Source organism: Puma concolor, chromosome B4 (genome assembly GCF_028749965.1).
Source record: "Puma concolor isolate L17-30 chromosome B4, mPumCon1.1.hap2, whole genome shotgun sequence".
NCBI lineage: Eukaryota > Metazoa > Chordata > Mammalia > Carnivora > Felidae > Puma > Puma concolor.
The window spans coordinates 59,027,463-59,052,552 of record NC_141673.1 but is presented as its reverse complement, the minus strand read 5'-3'; the positions used below and the strand labels follow the sequence as shown (position 1 = coordinate 59,052,552).

Genomic DNA, 25,090 nt, shown 5'->3' with positions numbered 1-25,090 from the left:
CCAGTTCTGGCTGCTGACAGCCTGCCCCTCAGGACAGCCCCTTCTCCCTGCCCTTCCCTGCCAGCCACTTCCTGGGAGTGGTTTTACCAAACCTGAAATCCTCAGTTGTAGGACATGTCATTCTTCCACATATAACAGTTTGTCATGGTAGAAGGAAAGCCACTTCCCACTGCAGAGTGAACTGGGCTCTACCTGAGGACATCGAAGTCCCTGGTTGGGCACCAACAAAGCAGGGAGGATGACTCTAGCAGCTGTCCCTGGCATACCCATTTCTCCTATGGAAGCCAGAGACAGATGCCACCATCCTTGATGGCGTCATGCCACCATCCAAACTCCCATTCTGATTCCAAGAGCCATCCAGAACCCCACCCCTTCCCCCAGGATGGGCGCCTTTAAAATCAGAGACTTATCCTCAAGAGCTCCCAGTGGCTTGGGGACAGCCAGCACCTCCCTAAGTGGAAGCATAGTGGCAGGAGGCCATAGCTCAAATATGCTGGAGAGGCTGTGGAGGGGGTGTTAAGAAGAGACCTGGAGAGGTTTGAGGAGACAGGTCCACCAGCCAGAAGACAGCTCTGTGTCCAGAGCAGCAGAGGGCAGAGGGCATGGAAGCATGCGGTGGGGTGGGGAGGCAGGGGTAGGTCCTATGAGACAGCCAGAGAACAGATGTAGCTAGATGATTCTCAAACTCCAGGGTATATGAAGCTTGCCTGGGGAGTGCTGGAAAGTGCTGGTTCCCTGGCCCCAGAATATCTGGCACAGAGGACCCAGGAATCAAGATCCAATGCAGGTGGTCTGAAAACCACACTGTCACACCTAGTGTAGTGCCTGACCAGCCCTGAAGTCATCCGCACCCATCTCTGGAGCCTCACCACCCCCAAAAGGAGCACAGGCAAGGCCCGATCTTACCATCTCCTTTACTGAGAGGAGGCCAAGGTGTAGAAACGAGAGGCTGGTTCAAGGTCAGAGCTTGGAAGGAGCAGAGCTGGGATGAATGTCACATGATCAGAACTGAGCCAAGCGTTCTTGAAATTCACTTTGATATACGGGTGCTTTGGATTACGAGCATGTTTCTGGAACGAAACACGTTCGCAAACCAAGGTTTTACTATAATATGAAATACTCATGTGGCATCTACCAGCTGTCACTAGATGAATATTAACTCTTTTAACCCTTAAACCACTCTATGAGGCAGGTAATAGTATTATCCCCACCTCATGGAGGATGAAACTGAGGCACAGAGAAGTTAAGTCACTTGCTAAGGTTCCTAACTTGTATGTCGTGGAGCCAGAATGGGAACCCAGAGCCTGACTTACTTGGCTACACTATCTCTCAGTAAACAAGATGGCCGTTTCACAGACACTGAGAAGTACGTGTGCACACATACACACGCACCGACTATGCAGCAGCTGGGCCCTTCCTGGGCACCGGGGCTGTGTTGGCCTGGGTGGCTGTGAGGTGGCCTGCTGTGCTGGGATCTGGTTCCCACCCTGGCTGACCCTCAGGTTCTGGTCGACTCCTTGCCCCGGCCCGGGCCCTCCATGGCAGACTCCCTGGCTTTGAGTCCTGATCCCCGTGGCCCTGTCTTCCCCCAGCCTGATGTTCTGGACCAACTGGAACGAGCAGCACCCCAGCATCATGCGGGCAGCCCTGTCGGGGGCCAATGTCCTGACTCTCATCGAGAAGGACATCCGCACCCCCAATGGCCTGGCCATCGACCACCGTGCCGAGAAGCTCTACTTCTCCGACGCCACCCTAGACAAGATCGAGCGCTGCGAGTATGACGGCTCCCACCGCTATGTGAGTCTGTGGGGCAGATGGAATGGGTGGCACTGGGCAGGCTAGGATCAGGGGTCAGGGGACGGCTGGCTAGCCAAAATGGAGATTGCCTGGGCACAGAGCAACAGAAAGGAAAGCCACGTGGTGGGAAGATTTGGGAGAAGAATGAGGCACTGACGTTGCCGCTTAGCTGTGTGGCCTTGCACAGCCCTCATCCTGCCCAGGCGTGGCTTCCTCATCAATTAAATGAGGACATGGCAAGCTTCCCCTGCAGGTCTTCCCATTCTGCAGCTGTGTCCAGGGATCTCGGCCAAGGCCAGGCACCCCCACCCCTGGGGCCAGCTGCAGGGGGTTGGATTTGGGGCAAGAGGCCTGAGCCTACCTGTGACGGGCTTAGTGCTGTCGCCACAGGTGATCCTGAAGTCCGAGCCAGTCCACCCCTTCGGGTTGGCTGTGTACGGGGAGCACATTTTCTGGACCGACTGGGTGCGGCGGGCTGTGCAGCGGGCCAACAAGTACGTGGGCAGTGACATGAAGCTGCTGCGCGTGGACATCCCCCAGCAGCCCATGGGCATCATCGCCGTGGCCAATGACACCAACAGCTGTGAGTGGGGCCACTACCACCAGCCTTGCTCTCCTGCCCCTGGTGCCAGCACACACACACACACACACACACACTACACCCTGGTCCTGTTGTCCCACAGCCTCCACGTGCAGACACACAAGTGTACACGCTTTCACCCCCAAGAAACCCAAAACACCAACACTCCTCTACTCCAGCTCCCTCAAGACATCTGTGCGTGCGTGCACACGTATGCACCCTCGTAGCACACCACAGTTGGTCTCACCTGAATCTTTGACACCCCAGCACATGCCCTAGCCATTCTTCCCCCCAAGAGCCACACGTGCTCCCAGAGCCTGATCAGACACACGCGCCCCAGGCTCTGCCTACCCCACACTGTGCGTGCACGTGCATGTGCACAGAGACGCTCCCACATTGGGCCTGCCTGGCTGAGGGGCCCCATACAGATCCACAGCTTTTCCATGCCTCTTACACACACTCCAAGGCCCCACCACTAGGCTCCTTCGACTTGACTCTCCTCAAAGCACATGGCGAAGCCCACGTCACCCCCCGCCCCAAGAGCACACACACCCTCAACCTCAGCCCCAGCCCCAATACTCCCACTGGCCCTGCCTTAGCACCTTTTCTGCTCCTCCAGCCATGTGCCATTGTGCCAGGGCCAGGGCTAGGAAGCTCAGTGAAGCTATGTGAATGGGTGTGGGCATTTTGTGTGTGCACAGCTGGGGACACTCTTAGCCCGCTGTCCTCTGTCCTTGTTTCAGGTGAGCTCTCCCCTTGCCGCGTCAACAACGGGGGCTGCCAAGACCTATGTCTGCTCACTCACCAAGGCCATGTCAACTGCTCCTGCCGAGGGGGCCGCATCCTCCAAGAGGACCTCACCTGCCGGGGTGAGAGAGGGAATAACGGAGGACAGACACTGGTGGGGGGACCCTGGGCACACAGTGGGGACCATCTCCTCCTAGACTCCAGTAGCCCACCCTTGTGAAAACTTTTATCTAGGAGAAACTGAGGATGACCTCAGTTCTGGGGGACAGGGGGTAGAGACATTCGAGGCCGCAGGACCCTGGCTTACGAAGCTCCCTCCACATCGCCCCCACAGCTGTGAACTCCTCTTGCCGAGCACAAGATGAGTTCGAGTGTGCCAACGGCGAGTGCATCAACTTCAGCCTGACCTGTGACGGTGTCTCCCACTGCAAGGACAAGTCTGATGAGAAGCCATCCTACTGTAGTAAGGCACCTCCTCCAGCCTCTGTGCCCCAACCCTGCTCCCTTACCCCTGGCCTCCAGAGTCGACCGCCTCAGCCCCCAGTGGGGCAGGGTGTGGGAGTGAGGGGAGCAAAGCTCCGTGACCCACTCCACAGCTGTCCTGAAGGGCAGAACCACCGCTAGCCCTGTTCCAGCCCCTGAGCAGTTTGTCAAGGGAACAAATGCATGACATCTCATCAGAGGCAGCGCCTCCCCTGTCGCTGCTGCTGACTGCTGGCCCGCTCCCCGTCTGTCCGCAGACTCACGCCGCTGCAAGAAGACTTTCCGACAGTGTAACAACGGGCGCTGCGTGTCCAACATGCTGTGGTGCAACGGGGCGGACGACTGTGGGGACGGCTCGGATGAGATTCCCTGCAACAGTGAGTGGGACCCGGGACCTGGCCCTCAGACCCCCACCTCTGCCACGCCCTGCCCTTGCTGAGCTTTGGTTCCCAGGCCCCACGGGGTCTGCTTCAGCGTGCTCCACGGTGGGCCTGGGCAGGTGCTTTGGGCCAGGAGCTCTGGCCTGGGGTCTCTTGCCCCCAACGTGGAAAACTGCGGCCTGATGGTCTGGGGGTGGGTGCTGTTCTAGAGACGGCCTGCGGAGTGGGAGAATTCCGCTGCCGGGACGGCACCTGCATTGGGAACTCCAGCCGCTGCAACCAGTTTGTGGACTGTGAGGACGCCTCCGATGAGATGAACTGCAGTGAGTGACACCCCTGCCTGGGTGCCTCGTAGTCTCTCTCCCGTCTCGCTCCCTTGCCTCCTGCCTGGGGCTCCTCCCTGCCATCCCTTTGGCCCACGTGGCGGCCTCTGTCACCCTCACAGCCTGTGTGGCCCCTGCCCTAGGCCTGGGCTCCCTGGGGTGAGTGGAAGGGGTGGACAGCACCCCCTCCCCCGAAGGACACCGTGCGACTTTCTAAAACACCAAGGCCACTGTCAGGCCAGCAGCTGCCCCGGGAGGGAGTGTGGAGGGAACCTCGGTTCACCCCTCATCCCTGCCCCCACCAGGCGCCACTGACTGTAGCAGCTACTTCCGCCTGGGGGTGAAAGGAGTGCGCTTCCAGCCCTGTGAGCGGACCTCCCTCTGCTATGCACCCAGCTGGGTGTGTGACGGTGCCAATGACTGTGGGGACTACAGCGACGAGCGCGACTGCCCAGGTCTACACCAGCCTTGGGTCAGATGCACGGCGGGCGGCGGCCCCCCCAGGGTGGCAGCGCCCTCATGCTTCCCTCTCCCCCTAGGAGTGAAGCGACCCAGATGCCCCTTGAATTACTTTGCCTGCCCCAGTGGGCGCTGCATCCCCATGAGCTGGACGTGTGACAAGGAAGACGACTGTGAGCACGGCGAGGATGAGACCCACTGCAGTAAGTGACCACAGGGCCCACCCACCCGAGCTGGGAGCCCAGAGAACCCACGGCGGGCAGGGGCTTCACCAGAGTTACTGAGTCACTGTCCACACCTCACCTTTTAGTTCCCTCCCAGGAAATGTCCTCCTAGGAGAAGGGCACCCAGGGCCTTAACCCCAGGTCCCACCCCCAGGGGGGAGGGGGCATCTCTCTAGCTCATGCTGACCCCACAGAGGGATGCCTTGGCATGCACCCTACACCTGCCTGCCCAGCTCAATGCTGTGCCATCCCCTCCCCCCATCTCACTTTGGCTTCCAACTGCCCCAGACAAGTTCTGCTCGGAGGCCCAGTTTGAGTGCCAGAACCATCGGTGCATCTCCAAGCAGTGGCTATGTGATGGCAGTGATGACTGTGGAGATGGCTCAGATGAGGCGGCTCACTGTGGTGAGAGGTGGCTGGGATCAGGTCGGGGAGGTGCTCCCGGGAGGGACAGAGCCCCCCCATGCCACCCGCACGTGCACATGCCCTACTACGGGAGGGATGGACGGCACAGTGGTGGGAATGTCACCCCCGCTGCCCGGCCCGCTGTGCCTGCTCCCAGTGGCTCCCTGTTCCCCCCACAGAAGGCAAGACGTGCGGCCCCTCCTCCTTCTCCTGCCCGGGCACCCATGTGTGTGTCCCCGAGCGCTGGCTCTGTGATGGTGACAAGGACTGTGCTGATGGTGCCGACGAGAGCATCGCGGCCGGCTGCTGTGAGTGGCAGGGGCCATGAGGAGTGGGGCGGGCAGCAAGCAGCCACAGTCTCTCTTTGCAGTAGGGAAAACTGAAATCAAGGAGAGGAAGTGCTTCAGCAGGGGTCCCTCGGGCAGTCAGTGGCAGAGCCCTGTCTACAACCCACATGGGTGTCTGGACCCTCCATCCAGTGCTCTCTGTCCACTCTGCCACTCAGACCCCACCAAGGTCCCGTGTGACAGTCATCAGCTAGTCGGGGGGAGCTGAGGGGCCATGTCTGTCTCTGTCCGTAGTGTACAACAGCACCTGTGATGACCGCGAGTTCATGTGCCAAAATCGCCAGTGCATCCCTAAGCATTTCGTGTGTGACCATGACCGTGACTGTGCCGATGGCTCCGACGAGTCCCCTGAGTGTGGTGAGCCTGGGGCCTCCCTGGGGGTGGCACCAGGGGTGCGCCCTGCCCTCCCTACGCCCAAGCTCCCAAACTCACCCGGCCCCTCCTCCCCCAGAGTACCCAACGTGCGGCCCCAACGAGTTCCGCTGTGCCAATGGGCGCTGTCTGAGCTCCCGCCAGTGGGAGTGCGATGGGGAAAATGACTGCCACGACCAGAGCGACGAGGCCCCCAAGAACCCGCACTGCACCAGCCCAGGTGGGCCCGACGCACGGCCCCCTCCCCACCCTCCATCCCTGGCCCAATGGCCCCCTGACCTGCCCCCCCACCCCCTGCAGAGCACAAGTGCAACGCCTCCTCGCAGTTCCTGTGCAGCAGCGGGCGCTGTGTGGCCGAGGCGCTGCTCTGCAACGGCCAGGATGACTGTGGTGACGGCTCGGATGAGCGTGGCTGCCATGTCAACGAGTGTCTCAGCCGCAAGCTCAGTGGCTGCAGCCAGGACTGCGAGGACCTCAAGATTGGCTTCAAGGTGTGCCTCACCCCGGAGTGGGAGCTTCCACTCGCCCAAGGCTGGCGGGAGCTCCTTTCTCCACCCCTTGTCCGTTCATTTGTTCGTTCATTCAACAAGGGCTCATTCAGCACCTACTCTGCCAGGTAGTGCTCTGGGCACTTGGGGACACAGCAGAGGAACAAAATCAAAACCTTTACTTGGTTGGGTTCTGCATCCCCTTGGAAAGTAGGGCCAGCAAGGGCTACGGGAGAAGGAGGGGTGTGCAGATGTCAGGCAGGCGCCGAAGTCCGGTGTGCAGGTCAAGGGAGAGGCCAGACAGGAGCCCAGAATCTGGGAGTTATGAGTCTGGATAGGCTCCTCAATGGAGCGCGTGTAGATGGCCTGTGCTCAGCCACACCAGTGGCAGGGAGGTGATGGGGGACTGGCAGAGGAGCCTGAGAAGGGGCAGCTGCTGGCGTGGGAGAAGAGCCGTGTGAGGAAAACCTTGGAGGAGGTGCACCACCAGCTCTGTCAGATAATGCTCACAGGTCACATAAGATGAGGCCTGAGCATCGACCTCTGGGGAGAGAAACCGGGTGGTCATCGGTCACTACAGTGGTTTAGCTGAAGTGAGAGCCAGATGGCTCAGTATCTGTTTGCTGCCTGCCTCCTGCCCCTCAAGGCTGGGCTTCCCCAGCAGAGCCAGCCAGCCCCCAGGGGTGGAGGGAACCAGACCTCCAGGCTCCAGGGTGGGAGGCTCCGACCACAGCCCCTTCCCCAGCCCAAGGCTCCCTGTGCCTGCAGTGCCGCTGCCGCCCCGGCTTCCGCCTGAAGGATGACGGCCGGACGTGTGCCGATGTGGATGAGTGCAGCTCGACCTTCCCCTGTAGCCAGCGCTGCATCAACACACACGGCAGCTACAAGTGTCTGTGTGTAGAGGGCTACGCCCCCCGAGGCGGCGACCCCCACAGCTGCAAAGCGGTGACTGGTGAGACGGGCACGTGGAGGGGGTCAGATGGCTCAGGCAGCTGGGGACCGGGGGTGCCAGAACATGCCCCAGCTGGCAGCTGAACCAGGACGCTCTGTCTCCAGATGAGGAGCCATTCCTGATCTTTGCCAACCGGTACTACCTGCGCAAGCTCAACCTGGACGGCTCCAACTACACGCTGTTGAAGCAGGTGCCAGAGCCGGCCCTCCTCACCCCCACACCTGTCCCCAGGCCCGGAGCTATCTTCCCTTCCCCGCCCAGCCCCCTCATCCTCCCCACTTGGGCCCATGTTCGTCACCTCCTACTCACTCCTCCAGCCACCGGTGTCCTGACTCTGTAGTCATCCCCCACCCCCCACATCCAGGGCCTGAACAATGCCGTCGCCTTGGACTTTGACTACCGAGAGCAGATGATTTACTGGACAGACGTGACAACCCAGGGCAGCATGATCCGAAGGATGCACCTTAACGGAAGCAATGTGCAGGTGAGGCCAGGGGCAGCCCACTCCTCAGCAGACAAACTAGGCGTCGGGGGCCAGAGATCCAGCCACAGGGTCCCTCCCCAGAGGGCTCGCTGTGTTTCAAGGCCATCTCCCCTTCACCCATGACATCCCACTGAATTATTTCCTCCTCTTCCTTCCCCACGAAGTCACTGCCTAACTCTGCTTGTCCTGGCTTCTTCCTCTCCTCCGAGCTCAGAGAGTGAGGTCTAGGAGATTCCTCCTGCTTTTCCCTCATTATCAGTAGCTTCCCCCTTATGGCTGCCCTCTCTTAAATTCACGCCCCTAGGCACTTTGGGGTTTGGGGTGCAGTAGCTCTCCTCTGGAGACCCCTCTCCTATAGCCTCAGCTGACACTAGGCCTGGGCCTGGGCATTTTCCATCCATTGTCCTCCCTGCAAGCTGGGGGAGGAAGCTGTACTTCACACTTGGGGGTTGCTGGGCCCCCAGAGAGACTGAGGTTCGTAGCCCTGGTCATCCAGAGCTCTTCTTTCCCTGCCTCTGCCCACAGGTGCTGCACCGGACAGGCCTCAGCAACCCTGACGGGCTGGCTGTGGACTGGGTGGGTGGCAACCTGTACTGGTGCGACAAAGGTCGGGACACCATCGAAGTGTCAAAGCTCAACGGGGCCTACCGGACAGTGCTGGTCAGCTCTGGCCTCCGTGAGCCCAGAGCTCTGGTGGTGGACGTGCAGAATGGGTACGAGGGCAAGGAGGGTTGGGGGAGCCCCTGAAGCAAGCAGTATGCTCAGGCATCCAGGCCCAGCCTCCCTGCAGGCTCTTGGTGGGACCAGTTGCTGGATCTCTTGGGGCTCACTGCCCACCCACCTGCCAGGTACCTGTACTGGACAGACTGGGGTGACCACTCACTGATCGGCCGGATAGGCATGGATGGGTCTGGCCGTAGTGTCATCGTGGACACCAAGATCACGTGGCCCAACGGCCTGACACTGGACTACGTCACTGAGCGCATCTACTGGGCTGATGCCCGTGAGGACTACATCGAGTTTGCCAGCCTGGATGGCTCTAATCGCCACGTCGGTCAGTGTGCCAGTGAGGCTGCCTGGGCACAGCAGCTCTGGGGGTCGGGGGTGGGGTCTGGAGCTACAGAGGATCAGGCCTTTGGGGCAAGAATAAGGTTAAAAGTCAGACAGCATGGTCTGAGAATGGGGATCTCCCCAGGGGAATGGGGATCCAGAGCACCCCGATGTACGCCCCCTGGACAAGCCCAGGCATGAGGCCACCATCTGAAGGAGAAAGAGAAGTTACTTCTCATGCACAGTTCGGGGCCCCGAGAAAGACAGGAGTAGGATGCCTGGGGTTGGGATGCTTCGGCACAGGGCATCCTCTAATATTACAGAGCAGGAACCTGCTGTCAGAAAGGCCTGAGTTTGAGTTCCAGCTTTGCCACTTAGCTGTGCGACCTTGGGAAGCCACTTAACCATCTGGAACAGGGGCTGGCGCCCACCTCACAGGGTTATTGTAGGGTTAAGGATGTCCAGTAGGGAAGGCGCTAACCGGCTGCTGGGCCCGTTCCCTCCCCGTCTGCAGTGCTAAGCCAGGACATCCCACACATCTTCGCACTGACCCTGTTTGAGGACTACGTGTACTGGACCGACTGGGAGACAAAGTCCATCAACCGAGCCCACAAGACCACGGGCACCAACAAGACACTCCTCATCAGCACCCTGCACCGGCCCATGGACTTGCATGTCTTCCACGCCCTGCGCCAGCCAGATGGTGAGCAGTCAAGGGGTGGGAGCCAGCAAAGAGTGAGCCTGGCATGGGGGGCCCCCGGGGAAGGATATGGCCCAGCAGGATTGGTTCTTCTCTAGCACTGCCTGAGCAGTGCTTGCCAGACACTGGGAAATTAGGGAGGCTATCGACAGGCTCTCAGGAGCTACAGCCCAGCCTGGGTCCATCCCAGGAGTCTTGTAGCAGCAAGCCCCTGAGGCCAGTCCAGGTGCGGACCGCCCAGGCAGGACCCCAAAGGCAGGCGGGCCGTACCCGAGGGAGGGCACAGGTGAGGCAGCATATGAGGCTGCAGGGCTGGCCTGATCCTGGGACCTCAAGAAGAGTCGTCTCCCTTCTCTGGCTTCAGCTCCTTCCTAAAGGAGTAGGATTTGGATCTGTCCTGCCTCTGCCCAGAATAGAGTGGGCTAGGCAGCCTTCAGAAGACCAGAAAATGTGGCATCAGTGAGTGCCGCCCTCATTCTGCCAGAGGGCAGTGGCTCAGGGGGCCCTGACCCATATACTGGGTCCAGTCGGCTGCCCGTTAGCCACTTTCTCTCTGGCAGTGCCCAATCATCCGTGCAAGGTCAACAATGGCGGCTGCAGCAACCTGTGCCTACTGTCCCCCGGTGGGGGCCACAAATGTGCCTGTCCTACCAACTTCTACCTGGGCAGCGATGGGCGCACCTGTGTGTCCAACTGCACAGCAAGTCAGGTGAGGCTCTTCCCCTTGACCCCCATTCACCAATGCCTCGTTCCCCCAACCTCCACTCCTCCTCGGACCCCAACACCCGCTCTAATGTCCTCACGCATCTGGTTTTCCCACGCTAACACCCCCACATTTCTTGCCTACCTCTTGTCTCCCCACAGCAATATTTTTATACCTGTCACCTCACACAAACACCCCCACACCCTAACCCTGACCTTCCCTTACCAGCACCCCCCACCCTGGCCCCCACACAGATACCCCATCACCTGGCCTTCCCACACTCATCATACCCCAACCTTCCATCCAGCTCAGCACCTCCACAAATTACCCTGGTCCTCCCGCTTCTTTGAAACATCGCAGCCCCCCAAAAGAAAGTCTCCTGAGTTTCCCCAGACCCCCACCAACCCCTCTTGCCCCCACCTGCCCTCCAGTTTGTGTGCAAGAATGACAAGTGCATCCCCTTCTGGTGGAAATGTGACACAGAGGACGACTGTGGGGACCACTCAGACGAGCCCCCGGACTGTCGTAAGTGCCCAGAGCAGGGGTGGCAAGAGGGTCCTGCACCGGGGGCAGCCTGACTCTCCAGGCTCTGAGTGGCCATGCCCAGCCCCAGCCTTTCTGACTCTGCGGCTCCCCTCCTGGCAGCCGAATTCAAGTGCCGCCCAGGACAGTTCCAGTGCTCAACAGGCATCTGCACGAACCCTGCCTTCATCTGTGACGGGGACAACGACTGCCAGGACAACAGTGACGAGGCCAACTGCGGTAAAGGACTGCCCAGCCACTGTCTGCCCTCCTCCCTCCCCCTTTCTCCTTCCCCGGAACTTGGAGGTTTCCTACTAAACTCCAAGGACAAGGAAGCTCAGCCCACAGCAGCCTCCTCTCCAGGCTGGACTCCTGCTGCTTTAGGCCCTGAACCTGCATGCTCCCACTGAGGGGATGAGGTGCCCCCTCGCTGCTCCCGAATCCTCTACCCCCCATTAGTTACCTCACCCTCCTCCCTACCTCCCACAGATATCCACGTCTGCTTGCCCAGTCAGTTCAAGTGCACCAACACCAACCGTTGCATCCCCGGCATCTTCCGTTGCAATGGGCAGGACAACTGTGGAGACGGGGAGGACGAGAGGGACTGCCGTGAGTGCCCGGGGCTGTGGGCAGGGAGCGGGGTGGCAGGGAAACAGACACAGAAACACACTGCACACTGAAGTCTACCCACCGCTTCTCTGGGCCATGTGGCTGTCAAGTAATGTTATTAGATGGGTGACATAAATTATACAGGGTGTGACTTGGTTTGCTGGGAAAAGGTGCAGATTCAGAAAACAAAAAGCACCAAAATTGGAGGTAAACTGTCCGTTTCTCCTAAGAAATTTCTGGTGGGACCAGGGCCAGGGCTTGGAAGAGGGAGAAGACGGTGATCTCAAACTGTGGTGGGGGAAAAATGGGCAGGTCCTCATTCTCTCCCCCTACCCTGCAGCCGAAGTGACCTGTGCCCCCAACCAGTTCCAGTGCTCCATCACCAAACGCTGCATCCCCCGAGTCTGGGTCTGTGACCGGGACAACGACTGCGTGGATGGCAGCGATGAGCCTGCCAACTGCAGTGAGTTGCCTGGTGCCCCCAGAGCCCACCTTCCCTCCACTGCGTCTGCTGTTCCCACCTCATCCCCACCCTGGGTGACCAGCGGCCACTGCCTTGCCCTCCCGGCGCACTCCTGCAAGGATCCTCCCCCTCACCACCAGCCGCCCCCTTGCAGCCCAGATGACCTGTGGAGTGGATGAGTTCCGCTGCAAGGACTCCGGCCGCTGTATCCCCGCTCGCTGGAAGTGTGATGGAGAGGACGACTGTGGGGACGGCTCCGACGAGCCCAAGGAGGAGTGTGGTGAGCTTCCCCAGACCCCGCTCTCAGGGGAAGGCAGCCGGCCTGGACAGGACTCAGGCCACCTGCTGACTGGGGCTCAAGCTGCCTGGCACTCGGCTTCCCGTGCCCACCACCCCCTGCCTGATTCCCCGTCCCTGCCTCCACCGGCACTTCCTCAGCACATACCCGCACAGAATCTTCTCTGCCCGCCTAACAGAGGGGGCTCCGTTAATCCCCTCCCCCAAGCAGCTCCTCCCACTCGTGTGCCGCAAGGCCCCATAACCTCCTCGAATCTCAGAACACTGCTTGGCCTCCCTCCGCTGATCTTTCTCCCACTCCTGGCCATCCTGCCCATGCCTGTCTGAAACCCTCGGGCCTGTCCCCGCTCTGTCCCTGACTGCCCCGATGTTTGCCTCCCAATCTTGCCTCCCCAGACGAGCGCACCTGTGAGCCCTACCAGTTCCGCTGCAAGAACAACCGTTGCGTGCCAGGGCGCTGGCAGTGCGATTATGACAACGACTGTGGGGATAACTCAGACGAGGAGAGCTGCAGTATGTCCCCCCACCCCCCGCCCCGCCCCACCCCCACAGACCTGGGGCTCCTCCCTTCTCAGCACCCCTGTCCCCACCAGGCTGGCCGGTGCAGGTGGCTGCCTCCCAGGGCTGGGGGTCAGGTGCCCCCTCCCTGTTCACCCCACCCCACCCCACTCCATGTCGTGTATTTGAGTTTGTGCCATTTCACCTCATCTCATGTTTCTCTCCATTTTCACACTGTCCTCTTGGGGTTGCAGAGGTAGGTGTCTCTGATGTGCCCCTGCTCCCACCACACCCCCTGCCACTGCCCCAGAGCCCACCCGTCCGTCCCCGTGCTGTGCCTCAGCCCATCATCCTTTACTGGCCTCTCCCTAAACCCTGGTGCTTGTCTTAGTGGTCTTGTCCCTCTCCTCTTCCCCTCGACCCCCCGCACACAGTCTGTCCCGAGGGCAGAGCCAGGGACCCATGCCCTCTCTCGTGTGTCTGCCCCAGAGGGGTAAGTGTGAGCTCCCTCTGTACCCAGCTGATCCCATGAGGGCAGCCAGTTGGCTGGTGTGGTCATTATGCCAGTCAACTGTGGCTTTCAGGGACACAAGGACGGGTGGTATTGTTCTGCCAAGGGCTGGAGATACTCCAAGGGCTGAGTCCCTGTGCCCACCCTCCTGGGGCATGTTTCTCCCCTGTCCTTCTCCAGCCCCTCGGCCCTGCTCTGAGAGCGAGTTCTCCTGTGCCAATGGCCGCTGCATTGCTGGGCGCTGGAAATGCGATGGGGACCATGACTGTGCAGATGGCTCAGACGAGGTGTGTAGGGAGAGGAGAAGGAGGGAGGGATGGCCTCAGAAGAATCAGGACAGAGCTACAGGGGTGCCCCCATCTGACCAGGATGCTTGCTCCTGTGCCCGCAGAAAGACTGCACCCCCCGCTGTGACATGGACCAGTTCCAGTGCAAGAGTGGTCACTGCATCCCTCTGCGCTGGCGCTGTGATGCGGATGCCGACTGCATGGACGGCAGTGATGAGGAAGCCTGTGGCACTGGCGGTGAGGCCCTGCCACCACCCCCCACCCCACCATGTGGCCCAGTCATTCACCTCATTCTTTGTCTTCTGTAGTCATTGTTCATACAAAAAATATTTCTTAAGCACCTGCCATGTGTCAGGCACCGTTCTAGGCGTTGGGGATATAGCAGTGAACAACACACAGGGCCTCTGGGTACACGTTGGGACAGGTTGTTCCCTCCACAACGGCACTTAGTCAAGGGGCCAATTGGACCAAAATCCAGCAGAAACCTGTTGGCTGTGTCCACCCAGACTCCACCCCACAAGTTCCTACAGGGCAGTCGGCTGCCCTGACAAACAGAGTCCTTGTTCACTTTGCTTTCCGGGAGCAACGAGACAGTGCCTGCCCCTGGCTAACCTGGCTGGGCTCAGTGGCCCGAGGCCACACTGTGAAGCTTGGGTAAGGGAAGCCTGGGGCTTAGAGCAGAGACCCACCCAACAATGAGGACAGACTTCCTGGCTCTGCCTTGATAGTCTGGAACCTGGGTCTCCTGACTCCCAGCCCAGTGCTCCTCCCTTCTGCCTGCCATGAACTGCAGTAGGCCCCAGTGCCCTGCCACAACCACTAGAGAAAGAGGGCACTCTTGGCCTCTCTGTACACACGTCCCCAAAAAGGCCTCTTCTCCCCTAAATACCAGAGGAGGCAGTTCTGCTCAGCTGCCCAGCAGGTATAAAGGTAGGAGACCTGGGTTCATTCTGGTTGTACCACTGCTTGCCTGGTGACCCCTCTGGGCCACCTCCTGTGGTGGGAAGGGCCTGGGCAAGATCCTGCCCCCCAGCAGCCAGCCTGGGGCTCAGGGCTCATTTTTGGCTCTTTGCACGCCCCCGGCGCCCAGTGCGGACCTGCCCCCTGGACGAGTTCCAGTGCAACAACACGCTGTGCAAGCCCCTGGCGTGGAAGTGCGATGGCGAGGACGACTGCGGGGACAATTCAGACGAAAACCCGGAGGAGTGCGGTGAGGCTGGGGGGGCGGGGCCCAGGGCGGGGGGCGGGGCTCTCATGCTCCCCGGGCGCTGCAGGCCCGCCCCCAAGGCTGATTCTGGCTCTGTCCCCTCTCACCCCTGCAGCCAGGTTTGTGTGCCCTCCTAACCGGCCCTTCCGTTGCAAGAACGACCGCGTCTGCCTGTGGATCGGGCGCCAATGCGATGGCACCGACAACTGCGGGGATGGGACTGATGAGGAGGACTGTGGTGAGCAGGGGGCCGGTGGAAGCAGCCTGGTGGGGCGGGGGTGATAGTTTGGGTACTGCACAGTAGGTGGCGGCGGGCCAGGTGGAAACTCGGTGGGGGGGGGGGGGGGGGAGTAGTATCCATTGTGGGGAGTCTGGGGGCCCTTCCTTGGGAGAGAGAGGCTTCTGAGGAAGGCAGGGAGGCTGCCCGGTGCCCTAGGTCTTGAGGTGGAGCATCCCCTGAAGCTTGACAAACAGCCCCGGACAGAGTGGGGGGGGGGGGGGTTGGGAGGGGGCTAGGGGAGGAGGCCCCGGGGTGGTGAATATCCAGATCTGAAGCCCCCACCTTCCCCAGAGCCCCCCACGGCCCAGACCCCCCACTGCAAAGACAAGAAGGAGTTTCTGTGCCGGAACCAGCGCTGCCTGTCCTCCTCGCTGCGCTGCAACATGTTCGATGACTGCGGGGACGGCTCTGATGAGGAGGACTGCAGCATCGGTGAGCCCTGCGTGCTAAGGAGCTGGCGGCGGGGGGCCTGCGGAGGGCCAGAGAACCCAGGCCCAAGCCCAGGTGGCTCAGGAGAGAGGGCCCACTCTGTCCCCCACAGACCCCAAGCTGACCAGCTGCGCCACCAACGCCAGCATCTGCGGGGATGAGGCACGCTGCGTGCGCACCGAGAAAGCCGCCTACTGCGCCTGCCGCTCGGGTTTCCACACTGTGCCAGGCCAGCCCGGATGCCAAGGTAAGAAGGCGGGACTCAGAGGGGGCGGGAAGAAACCCGGGACTCTCCATGACCCTCCCCTGTAACCCTCAGACATCAATGAGTGCCTGCGCTTCGGCACCTGCTCACAGCTCTGCAACAACACCAAGGGTGGCCACCTCTGCAGCTGCGCCCGCAACTTCATGAAGACTCACAACACCTGCAAGGCCGAAGGTACCAGCCTACCAGCCGGAAGAGGACAGAAAGAGTGGGTGGGGCTGTGCAACACCAGAGTGTAAATGGGGCTAACGTGGATGGACGTGCTCCCCTTGGCACACCCATGCCCAGGCGCAGGAGCCCAGACCCACGGGCCCAGCTGCCAGCAGCACAGAGGCTGGCATCAGTGCACGGGGTGCTGGTTGGGGAGCTGGTTCATCTGGAGAAGTCTGGGGTGGGGGCAACATACCCATATCCCACATGTGCCTCTTCACCCGCCACTCCCAGGAGGAGAGCACACAGACACGCATCACCACACAATCACGTTGTAGCTAGCCCCTTTGCTTCTTATTTTCAGCTTCATTGAGCTATAATTGACAAAACTGTCAGATATTTAATGTGAACAGGTGATGATTTGATGTATGTACACCTAGTGAAAGGTTTCCCTTCATTGAGTTAACACAACTATCATCTCATTCACCTTTTGGGGGGGGTGGGAACGTGTATATGCTCTGACGCACACCTGCACCTGCCTGTGTACAGACACCCCCAAACACCTGTGCACACACATCCATGTGCACACGAGGGCATGTATGAATACACAGCCCCACCACGCCCGTCCAGGTGCACTCACGTGCCGGTGCGTGCCTACACCCCTCCGTGCCAGTGCACACACACCCCCACATGCATGTGTGCCCACGGGCATATATCAGACAGCATGTAGCACAGTGTGGTGATGCCAGCCAGTGACAATGAGGAGACAGAAGTCCCTGAGGCTGAAGAGGCAGAGAAGATTTCCTGGAGGAGCGGGTCCTATTGGACCAGCTCAGGGAAGGAGAGGAGGGAGTACATCCCGGCACCAGGCCTGGCATCCCCCAGCCCTGGCCTCCTGCCCCTGCCTTTTTCTGCACCTGACACCGGGACTTTTGCCCCTCCAGGCTCTGAGTATCAGGTCCTATACATCGCCGATGACAACGAGATCCGCAGCCTGTTCCCCAGTCACCCCCATTCGGCTTACGAGCAGGCCTTCCAGGGTGACGAGAGTGTCCGCATTGATGCCATGGATGTCCATGTCAAGGCTGGCCGTGTCTATTGGACCAACTGGCACACAGGCACCATCTCTTACCGCAGCCTGCCACCTGCCGCACCTCCCACCACTTCCAACCGCCACCGGCGACAGATTGACCGGGGTGTCACCCACCTCAATGTGAGCACCCCACCCGGGATGGGATCTCCACAGATTGGATGGGAAGACTGCAAAGACCAGAGGGTTCAGAGCAGGGTTTGAAAAGGACAGTGGAAGGGGGCAAAGGGTGAGACTGACGGGCAAAGGCATTCAGGATTATGTTGTGGGCACGACAGGAGGACAGAGCATTGAGAATTATCAGTAGCTGGCTCTGCCACATTGCAGCCCAAGGTGGCAGGGTACGATGGACGCACTGGCCTTCAGCATCAGAGCCACGTTCAGTTCCTGATTGTCACCGCCATCCACTGTGTCAGTCTCAGCCACCTATTTGACCTCTTTGGGCCTTTGTTCCTCAGTAGAACGAGGTAATAATATCTCATCCAGCAAAACATGTGAAAGCTCTAGGTATGGCCCATAAGGTAAGTGTCCATTGAACCTCTTCAAAATCAGAGAACCGGCTCCCAATCTGGGATGACTTTTTAACAGGGACGAGCTGGCAGGTGCAGGTGGGGATAATGGGCAGGAAGACAAAAGGTGGTAGCCCCTGACATTATCACCCTCCCCCATTCAGATCTCAGGGCTCAAGATGCCACGGGGCATCGCCGTCGACTGGGTGGCCGGGAACGTGTACTGGACTGACTCAGGCCGAGATGTGATCGAGGTGGCGCAAATGAAGGGCGAGAACCGCAAGACGCTCATCTCGGGCATGATCGACGAGCCGCACGCCATTGTGGTGGACCCACTGAGAGGGTATGCGGGGGTCCCGGGGGGAAGGCCAGGGAAGCCTCTGGGGCAGCCCAGCATCCCCAGGTGCGTCCCTCCCCTTCCAGACCACCCTGGGATCAGAGTCCTCCTCCAGCCCTTGGGCCTTCAGGCCACCTCCATCTTTGGTGCTCCCCGGTGCCGCCTTTGCCCAGAATCCCCAGCTGGCCTGCTCAGGCAGGGGCCTGCCCTCCACTTGCCTGGCCATCATGTGCAGCCAAGTTTGGGCTGCTTGTTTGCTCCAGGGGGCAGCTCTGCCCACTTTGATGTCTCTGGATTCGCACCTTGTAATTTTAGAGTAAAAGATCCTTAACCTGATCAGGGACCTGACTCCCCTCGTTCTCTCTGGAGGAGGTAGACAGAACACTCTCCTCCCAATACCCAGCAGTCCCTATGCCCAAGCCACAACCTGGTGGCCCATCTTGCTCAGCCTGCTCTGGCAGCCCTCAGGTCCTACCCATGCTCAATTCTTCTCCTTCCCCAGCACCATGTACTGGTCAGACTGGGGGAATCACCCCAAAATTGAGACGGCAGCAATGGACGGGACCCTTCGGGAGACACTGGTACAGGACAACATCCAATGGCCTACAGGTCCGTGGAGGCAGGGGCAAGGGGTGTGGGAGGGGTGGGTTTGCTGAGCCTGAGGTCACGTTAAGGCTTGGAGGAGGAGGGGCTTGGACTGGGATGGGCAATGAGTTATGGAGGCTTTTTCTAGAAGTGACTGGGAGTGGTCATGGGAACAGGGTAGAGCTGTCCCAAACATGGAGACACTTCTGCTTTTCCTCGAGCCTGGGGTGGCAGAGGCTGGGCCTTCACAGTGCTCTCTGCCTCCCCTCAGGCCTGGCTGTGGATTATCACAATGAAAGGCTGTACTGGGCAGATGCCAAGCTCTCAGTCATCGGCAGCATCCGGCTCAATGGCACGGACCCCATCGTGGCTGCTGACAGCAAACGAGGTCAGCATCCTAGAGCAGCCTCAGCCAGCGCTGCCCTCGGGCCTCTTGTCCTCCCCACTGAGTCCAAAGGCCTCACCCAGCACCTGCCATCCTCCTCATCCTGGCCCCCAACAGTCCTACAGTGCCTTCCAGGCCTACCCCCACTGGACTCCCTGTGTACCAGCCCTGCACCCTCTGGCCCACTTGCCCATTCATTCATTCTACCAATGACATTGAGTTGCATGGAAGCAACAGAGGTCGCAGGAGGAGCTTAGTAGATGTGGGGAGAGGGAACAGAAGTCCTTCCTGACCGCAGAAATCTAGGGCTGATGGGACCTTTTGCCAGTAGTGGCCACAAGAGGTGGAACAGGATGTGTTGAGTTTGAGGTGCCACAGGAGCCCAGGTGTCCTGGAGAGTGACCAGGGCCTGAGTCCCCTCTGAGTCTACCTCCTCCCCCAGGCCTAAGTCACCCCTTCAGCATCGACGTCTTTGAGGATTACATCTATGGCGTCACCTACATTAATAATCGTGTCTTCAAGATTCATAAGTTTGGACACAGCCCCTTGATCAACCTGACAGGGGGCCTGAGCCACGCCTCTGATGTGGTCCTGTACCACCAACACAAACAGCCTGAAGGTAGGCACAGGGGGACAGCCCAGTCTGGGCCCGGGAAGGCCTGGGGGCAGAGTCTCCAGGCTGTAGCCTCGGGTCCTGGGCATTGTGGCGGGGACATTCTGGGTCCACGAGGCTCAGCATCCTCCCACCCCTGCCCACACCTGCAGTGACCAACCCCTGTGACCGCAAGAAGTGTGAGTGGCTCTGCCTGCTGAGCCCCAGCGGGCCCGTCTGCACCTGTCCCAACGGGAAGCGGCTGGACAATGGCACCTGTGTGGCCGTGCCCTCGCCCACGCCACCACCAGATGGTATGCTTGTGCCCCTCCCGGGTCCCCACCCTCTGCCCCGGGACCTTCTTCCCTGAGTTCCCCTCTTCCCCTGGCTCTGTGCCCTGATGGTCCTTCCCGCAGCTCCTCGACCCGGAACCTGTAACCTGCAGTGCTTCAATGGCGGCAGCTGCTTCCTCAATGCACGGAGGCAGCCCAAGTGCCGCTGCCAGCCCCGATACACAGGCGACAAGTGTGAGCTGGACCAGTGCTGGGAGTACTGTCGCAACGGGGGCACCTGCGCTGCCTCCCCCTCTGGTACGGCCTTCAGTTCTCCCGCCAAGACTGCGCCCGGCTCCTCAGCCCCAGCCTCCCGCCTCTCAGCCCACTGGTTCCGCCTGGGGCGGATCCCCAGACCCTGTCCCACCCTGCTCCCCCTCTGTCTCCCCTTCTGCCCGCAACCCACAGCCCCAGTGCCCCCGTTCCTCTGCTGCGTGCCTTCCACCCGGGCCTCCCAGCCCTGGTCCCCTCCAGTGGGGCCGGCGCCTGGGTGGGCCACGGTCCCGCTCACACATCCTCTCCCGCCAGGCATGCCCACGTGCCGCTGCCCCACGGGCTTCACGGGCCCCAAATGCACCCAGCAGGTGTGTGCGGGCTACTGTGCCAACAACAGCACCTGCACCGTCAACCAGGGCAACCAGCCCCAGTGCCGATGCCTACCTGGCTTCCTGGGTGACCGCTGCCAGTACCGTGAGTGAGCCATCCTTGGGCCCCAAGGGAGGGGATGACGGGAGCTCGGGGACCTAGAGCCAAGGGTGATGGTCAAGAGGCAGATTCTGGGGAGGGAGGCCATTTGCAGCTCAAGCAGTCTCTAGGTGATCCCCCCCATCCCTGTAGAGGTGTCAGCACACTTCTCCCAAGGTGGTGAGCCCTCTGGCATCAGGATTATTCAAGCGAAAGCAGTGCCCTGCCAGGCTATTTGGGGACGTCCTTATACTCTAAACCTGTGACCGGGGAGGGGGGCAGCAGGGGGCTCAGGAGGAGGTGAGAGTCACCTAAAAGACCTAGGAGTCCCCTTAGTGTTTGGCTCCCCCCACCCACCACCTGTGGAGGACCCTCATGAGGGTGGGGCTTGAGGCACCTCCTCTCCCACCCCCCAACCGCAGGGCAGTGCTCCAGCTACTGTGAGAACTTTGGCACGTGCCAGATGGCCGCCGACGGCTCCCGGCAGTGCCGCTGCACCGCCTACTTCGAGGGGCCGAGGTGCGAGGTAAACAAGTGCAGCCGCTGTCTGGATGGAGCCTGTGTGGTCAACAAGCAGAGTGGGGACGTCACCTGCAAGTGAGTGGGGCCTGCCCCCACGGTTCTGCCCGGCCTTGACCCTGCCCTGCCCTGGCCTCACGCTCCCTGGCCTGCCCCCCCCCCCCGCCCTGCCCCTTCCTTAGCACTTCCGACAGCCCCACCCCTTCCTCAGCACCTCAGACACCCCCTCCCAGTCCACCCAGCCTGTCATTCCTTCCTGCAGCTGCTCTGATGGCCGGGTGGCCCCCAGCTGTCTGACCTGTGTTGGCCACTGCAGCAATGGTGGTTCCTGTACCATGAACAGCAAAATGATGCCTGAGTGCCAGTGAGTTGGACCTGAGCCTTTCTAAGACCTAGACCATCTCCCCCTCCCCAAATCTGAGCGGGACACTCGGGACCCTGTGGCCCCTCCCAGTCCCCTGGCAGCCATGACTGTGGAGGTCGTGCCTACTCAGCTCTGCCCCTCCTGTCTACAGGTGCCCACCCCACATGGCCGGGCCCCGGTGTGAGGAGCAGGTGGTCAGCCAGCAGCAGCCTGGACGTAGGTGGCAGGGGACGGGGAGACAGAGCTTCAGGGACCTGGAGCAGGGGTATTTGGGCCTCACTTCCCTGAGCCTCTCTGACTCAATTTCCCACCTCCTCCCCTCCAGATATGGCCTCTATCCTCATCCCTCTGCTGTTGTTGCTGCTGGTGCTTCTGGTAGCCGGAGTGGTTTTCTGGTACAAGCGGCGAGTCCGAGGGTGAGTTGTGGAGAGTCTGGAAAATTCTGGCTATTCATTTATCACCCTAACCTTGCCCTCCTATCATCCCTGCCCCCTTATAATCCTGCCTCCCCCAGGGCTAAGGGCTTCCAGCACCAGCGGATGACCAATGGGGCCATGAATGTGGAGATTGGGAACCCCACGTATAAGATGTATGAAGGCGGGGAGCCTGACGACGTAGGGGGCCTACTGGATGCTGACTTTGCACTGGACCCTGACAAGGTGAGCTGGGAGGACAGAGGAGGAGGCTTCCAGGGCAGGGACAAGAGGCTGTGGGTGGGGTGACTGAGGGTACGGAGTCGGATGATGGAATGGAGGCGGGGGAGGTAGGGCGCCTGGGCCACAGATCCCATCCCCTGCGCCCCACCTGAACCCTCTGTCACCTTGCAGCCCACCAACTTCACCAACCCTGTGTATGCCACACTCTACATGGGTGGCCACGGCAGCCGCCACTCCCTGGCCAGCACGGACGAGAAGCGAGAACTCCTGGGCCGGGGTCCTGAGGACGAGATAGGGGACCCCTTGGCATAGGGCCCTGACCACTGGACTCAGCCCAGAGAGCCTCCTGCCCCCTGCCAGAGAAGTCCTTCAACGAGCCCCCTCCTGCCCAGCCAGCCCCTCCTCGGCCCTGCCGGGGTGTATAAATGTAAAAATGAAGGAATTACTTTTTATATGTGAGTGAGCAAGTGAGCAAGCGAGCACAGTATTATCTCTCTCCGTTCTCCTCCTTCCTGCCTGCTCCTCAGCACCCCCCTCATGCTGCCTTCAGGGAGGGGGGCAGGGAGGACTCTGGGGGCTCCTGTGGCTCACAGGTACCCACCTCCCACCTTCCACCAAAATGCACCCCCACTGGGAGAGCTGGTGGTGCTGCCCCCCTCCCTGTTCAAGACACTTTGTCAAGGCTCTCCCCTCTCTCGCCCCCACCCCCATCTTATCCCTCCCAGCTCTCTGAGGGCCAGTTCTGGGGAGGGAGAGTCCTTTGCTGCCCCTGTCTGGAAGATTTGGCTCTGGCTGAAGTAGCAAGGAAAGGATGGAATTTTTTAGTTCTTGGGGGATGCCATTCGATGCTCCAGCCCCCAACTCTAGGGGCACCTGAGATGGCCATGCTCAACACCCCTCCCAGACAGGCCCTCCCTCTCTCCAGTGCCCCCACCGCGGCTCCCAGGGCTGGAGACTTTCTTTGGTAAACAGTCCCCCAGCCTCCTCCTCCCTCCCCTGGGGATGAGGAGGAAGTGGGGCACACCAAGAAAGGGTAAGCGGGCAGCCCCGCTTTGGGGACATGAACGTTTTAATAATTTTTGCTGAATTCCTTTACAACTAAATAACACAGATATTGTTATAAATAAAATTGTAAAAAAAAAAAAAAAGAAAGAAAGAAAAAAGCCATTTGTGTCTACCTATGAGTGTCAGACTCTGGGAGCTGGGCTGTGCTTGCCTGCTTCGGCCACCAGAGGGAGACGTGCTCTGTGCTGGAGGCAGGACTGGAGAGTCTGGTCTTGAGAAGTGCCCTTCTCCCTGAGCTGCCTCCCTCTCCATCTGGCTGGCAGGGGAAGGGGGTGGCACTGGACTTGATGAGGAAGATCTGCTTCTCCTGGCTGTGTGACCTTGGGCCAGTGACTTCACCTTTCTGGATCTTGTATTCCCTGTGGCTCTAGGACAGTAACTCCAAATCCGTTTCTCTGCATTGTCGCTTACAGGGCACCACCAGCCCTACCCAAAACGATCTCCCACAGTGAGAAATCCCACTGTAAGAACTGAACACAGTGGGGTTGTCAAGGGCTTTCTGATCCTTCAGGGTGGTCCCACACAGCTCTCTGTGCCTGAGTTTGCTGCTGAAGCGCAAACATCCTCACAGAGTCTAATTAATCAGATGCCAAGAGTAGAACCCTAGATTCAGGAGGAGGGGGAGGCGGCCGGCTGGACTGAAGGAGAGCTCGGAAGACCAGTTTGCCAGGCTTCACTGGCCACCAACAGATTCAGCTCACCAATCATTGTGACATCCCAGGGGTTGACAGGAAAGGACTGCTACAGTCAAAGGGGTCCCAAGTCTACCTCAAACCCTTGCCGGGGGAGGGGAACCTCTTGCAGAAAGTCACGCGGCTCTACAGTGTTGGAGACTGAGAGTTACAGCACCACTCTCCCCTTTACAGCAAATGTGAGCTCAGGGAGGGCATTTGCAAGCAGCTGAAGAACCATTACCCAACACTCAAAGAAGGGCACTACCTTTCTTTCTGCCACCCTCCCTGGTTCAACTTCCTCAGCTTATTCCTTTTTTAAGGAAGCTATGGGTCTAGGCACCTCTAGAAATAAGAACCCTCCCCTTCCCTCTTGGTCCTGGGATCTCGCCTCCGGCTTCAGCCTCTAAGCCAGTTCTGAGATCCTCCACTGTCTCTGGAGCATCCCAGAGCCCCAGGGAAGAGCGACCCTGCTGGGGAAAAGGGGCGTCCTTGTTGATCGCTTAGGGAGGCTTGTGGCCTCCTCTGTCCACCAGGTGGCGTAGGCACTCCTGCAGCGCCGCTCACCCTTAAGCCCAGCACAGCCCCCTCCCCAACACTAATTATGCACCTGCAGGCGGACCGGAGCCTAGCCTCTCACTTCCTTCCCTCGGGCTATTATGCCACACCCCCTCCACCCTCAGCCCGCCGGCTCCCCTCCCTCCCTCAGCGCCTGCCTGCTCCCCCCCCCAACCACCACCACCAGCCCCACCCCCTCGCTCCCTCCCTCTGCCAGCCGTGCATCTGGCGCCCCCGGGGAGCCACTGATTCTCTGCCTGTCGCCTCAAGATCCTGGGCCGAGCAAGAGGGGCCCCCAGCTGCGGCTTGGAACGCAAGCCCCTCCAGTCAGCTTCCTCCCTCTGCCCACCAGGACCAGCCAGGAGAGTGTCTACTAGGAGGCAGTCCTCGAACTCCTCACCTGGCAAGGACAGCAGAGGGGTCTGAGACAGAGATGGAGAAGAGACAGGGGCAGAACCAGGGGCAGAGGCTGATACAGACAGAATGAGAGACAGAGATATGGAGATGGAGAGATACAGGGGCAGAGGCAAAGACTCAGAGATGGGGGGGGGTGTCGGGATGTGTTTGTGTGTGTGTGTGTGTGTGTGTGTGTGTGTGTGTGTGTGTAGCTGGAGACAGAAGGGGGTGACCTGAGACTAACAAAAGGAAAAGAGATGAGGTGGGTCAGGACTCCAGAAGATCAGGACCTTAGTGATGGGCTGCTACCCTGGGTACCTTAGGCCTGGGGGTGC

At 60.1% G+C, this 25,090-nt stretch overlaps 1 protein-coding gene across 2 annotated transcripts in view; it reads left to right on the top strand.

The window, feature by feature from the left end:
- The window catches only part of LRP1 (LDL receptor related protein 1), an 80,715-nt gene extending 58,179 nt beyond the window's left edge, over positions 1-22,536 (top strand). For both annotated transcript variants that reach the window (XM_086713032.1, XM_025926901.2), the window contains 47 exons: positions 1,593-1,797; positions 2,188-2,380; positions 3,121-3,246; positions 3,459-3,587; positions 3,865-3,984; positions 4,197-4,310; positions 4,616-4,765; positions 4,850-4,972; positions 5,282-5,398; positions 5,578-5,706; positions 5,980-6,102; positions 6,197-6,337; positions 6,418-6,608; positions 7,374-7,557; positions 7,662-7,747; positions 7,922-8,041; positions 8,567-8,754; positions 8,890-9,095; positions 9,606-9,794; positions 10,352-10,500; positions 10,926-11,019; positions 11,140-11,256; positions 11,506-11,625; positions 11,966-12,088; positions 12,243-12,368; positions 12,782-12,898; positions 13,575-13,681; positions 13,786-13,918; positions 14,772-14,891; positions 15,004-15,126; positions 15,460-15,600; positions 15,710-15,844; positions 15,917-16,036; positions 16,957-17,225; positions 17,776-17,954; positions 18,451-18,557; positions 18,805-18,921; positions 19,361-19,537; positions 19,684-19,824; positions 19,927-20,100; positions 20,371-20,532; positions 20,949-21,123; positions 21,308-21,409; positions 21,561-21,625; positions 21,735-21,825; positions 21,924-22,068; positions 22,237-22,536. In XM_086713032.1, coding sequence (XP_086569158.1) covers positions 1,593-1,797; positions 2,188-2,380; positions 3,121-3,246; positions 3,459-3,587; positions 3,865-3,984; positions 4,197-4,310; positions 4,616-4,765; positions 4,850-4,972; positions 5,282-5,398; positions 5,578-5,706; positions 5,980-6,102; positions 6,197-6,337; positions 6,418-6,608; positions 7,374-7,557; positions 7,662-7,747; positions 7,922-8,041; positions 8,567-8,754; positions 8,890-9,095; positions 9,606-9,794; positions 10,352-10,500; positions 10,926-11,019; positions 11,140-11,256; positions 11,506-11,625; positions 11,966-12,088; positions 12,243-12,368; positions 12,782-12,898; positions 13,575-13,681; positions 13,786-13,918; positions 14,772-14,891; positions 15,004-15,126; positions 15,460-15,600; positions 15,710-15,844; positions 15,917-16,036; positions 16,957-17,225; positions 17,776-17,954; positions 18,451-18,557; positions 18,805-18,921; positions 19,361-19,537; positions 19,684-19,824; positions 19,927-20,100; positions 20,371-20,532; positions 20,949-21,123; positions 21,308-21,409; positions 21,561-21,625; positions 21,735-21,825; positions 21,924-22,068; positions 22,237-22,377 — 6,604 coding nt within the window. In that variant the 3' untranslated portion in view covers positions 22,378-22,536. The remainder of the gene's footprint in view (positions 1-1,592; positions 1,798-2,187; positions 2,381-3,120; positions 3,247-3,458; positions 3,588-3,864; positions 3,985-4,196; positions 4,311-4,615; positions 4,766-4,849; positions 4,973-5,281; positions 5,399-5,577; positions 5,707-5,979; positions 6,103-6,196; positions 6,338-6,417; positions 6,609-7,373; positions 7,558-7,661; positions 7,748-7,921; positions 8,042-8,566; positions 8,755-8,889; positions 9,096-9,605; positions 9,795-10,351; positions 10,501-10,925; positions 11,020-11,139; positions 11,257-11,505; positions 11,626-11,965; positions 12,089-12,242; positions 12,369-12,781; positions 12,899-13,574; positions 13,682-13,785; positions 13,919-14,771; positions 14,892-15,003; positions 15,127-15,459; positions 15,601-15,709; positions 15,845-15,916; positions 16,037-16,956; positions 17,226-17,775; positions 17,955-18,450; positions 18,558-18,804; positions 18,922-19,360; positions 19,538-19,683; positions 19,825-19,926; positions 20,101-20,370; positions 20,533-20,948; positions 21,124-21,307; positions 21,410-21,560; positions 21,626-21,734; positions 21,826-21,923; positions 22,069-22,236) is intronic.
- Positions 22,537-25,090: the final 2,554 nt, after the last annotated feature.